The sequence below is a fragment of the Arachis ipaensis genome, chromosome B06, assembly GCF_000816755.2.
Source record: "Arachis ipaensis cultivar K30076 chromosome B06, Araip1.1, whole genome shotgun sequence".
Taxonomy (NCBI): domain Eukaryota; kingdom Viridiplantae; phylum Streptophyta; class Magnoliopsida; order Fabales; family Fabaceae; genus Arachis; species Arachis ipaensis.
Genome location: NC_029790.2, coordinates 134,017,168 through 134,018,680, shown reverse-complemented (window position 1 = coordinate 134,018,680; position 1,513 = coordinate 134,017,168). Strand labels below are relative to the sequence as shown.

General features: G+C 32.0%; 1 protein-coding gene across 1 annotated transcript in view; it reads right to left on the bottom strand.

Moving 5' to 3' along the window:
• Positions 1-521, bottom strand: part of LOC107605564 (homeobox protein knotted-1-like 1) — a gene marked incomplete in the record, with an annotated part of 12,642 nt that extends 12,121 nt beyond the window's left edge. The window contains 1 exon segment of the mRNA XM_016307478.2: positions 73-521. Within this exon segment, the coding sequence (XP_016162964.1) occupies positions 73-237 (165 nt within the window).

The following is a 1,513-nucleotide window of genomic DNA, read 5'->3' as shown; positions in this document are numbered from 1 at the left end:
TGTAAGCAAAATAAAAATGGTTAATAAATAAAATAAATTAATAATTAATTGAAATGATAAGTAATTAATTACCTTTTGGCAATCCATGTAAGCTTCTAAGAGATTAGAGTAGTGAGGATGAGCAATGATTTTGGCTTTGATGGCTTCAACTTCACCAACACCATTATTGGAGCTTTGGTTGTAATTCCCTCCTTGTTGATGATGATGGTGTTGCTGGCTATGGTGGGGATGATGCATATTATTATTGTTTCCCCTCAATAAAGGATAGTGATGAAGAATTGGAGTTTGAAGATGATGATGTGGGGTGGTGCTAATTGCTTCAGTCTTCACAACAAGAACTTGATGATTATCATCAGATTCAAAACATTGTTGATGATGATCTGAAGATTGAAGATTAAAGGTGTTGATTGGAACTTGGTTGTGATGATGATGATTATGAAGAGAAGCACTATTAGTAGTTGATGAGTACAAGAAACTTGGCCTCAAATTATTATTATTATTATTACTATTATTATTATTATTATTATACATTTTTACTTAGAGGTCGTAATACCTTACCACCTTAGCTTTATGACTTAAGCATAAGACTCTGTGTAGTAGGGTGTTACAAGAAGCGCTTGTTGGGAGGCAACCCAACTATAAGTATCCCTTAGTTTAATTCTGTTTTGATTTTAGTTTTCTTTAATTTGAGTTTCCTTTAGTAAATTTTTATTTGTCATTGATTTTCATAGTTTTCCTAACTTTTCTAATGTTTTTGATCATGCACAGTATTTAGAACAGGGACAGGAGGACTCAGAAGGAAGAACAGAGCGTCCTGGAGCAGGAAGGCTTTGGTGCTAAACACCAGGTTGGGCATTTAGCACCAACAAGGAGGCCAACAGTCCTGGTGTTTAACGCCAAAATCTCCATTTCAACCCAAAAAAAAAAGACTTTTTTTTTTTAAAATGAAATTAATAAGAAATCTTCTCCCTATACTACTACTCAGCTAAAAGAAAGAAGGAGGAGGAGGAAAGCTAGCAATGAGAAAGAAAAATTAGAGAGAGAAATTAGAAAGTACCCTACTTTAATTTGTTATTTATTATGAGTGGATTTTTCTCAAAGGATAGTTGAAAAGTTGAAACCCTAATAATGAAAACCATATATGAGAGAGATTTAGTATATGTAATGAATGTTATGTGATGATATGCCAGAAAATAATGCTTTTATTTTTGTGTTGGCAACATACTGATTTTAATTATAAAAAATATATATAATATATATAATTAAGATCAATGGTTAAAAATCACTGATATACGACTACGACGATACATTTGAAAATCTTCCATTAAGATTATGATTGCACCGCACTAGATTTTTTTTAACCAGCGAAGAAACACTCACATGTAAGTTTGTTGTACGGATTCAGAGAGAGAGAGAGAGAGCTGGTTGACAAGACTTTCTTTCAATTTTATTATATTTGCGACGAGAAAAATGAAAAAGAAGTATTTTAAAAATCATCATGTAAAAGCAAGTA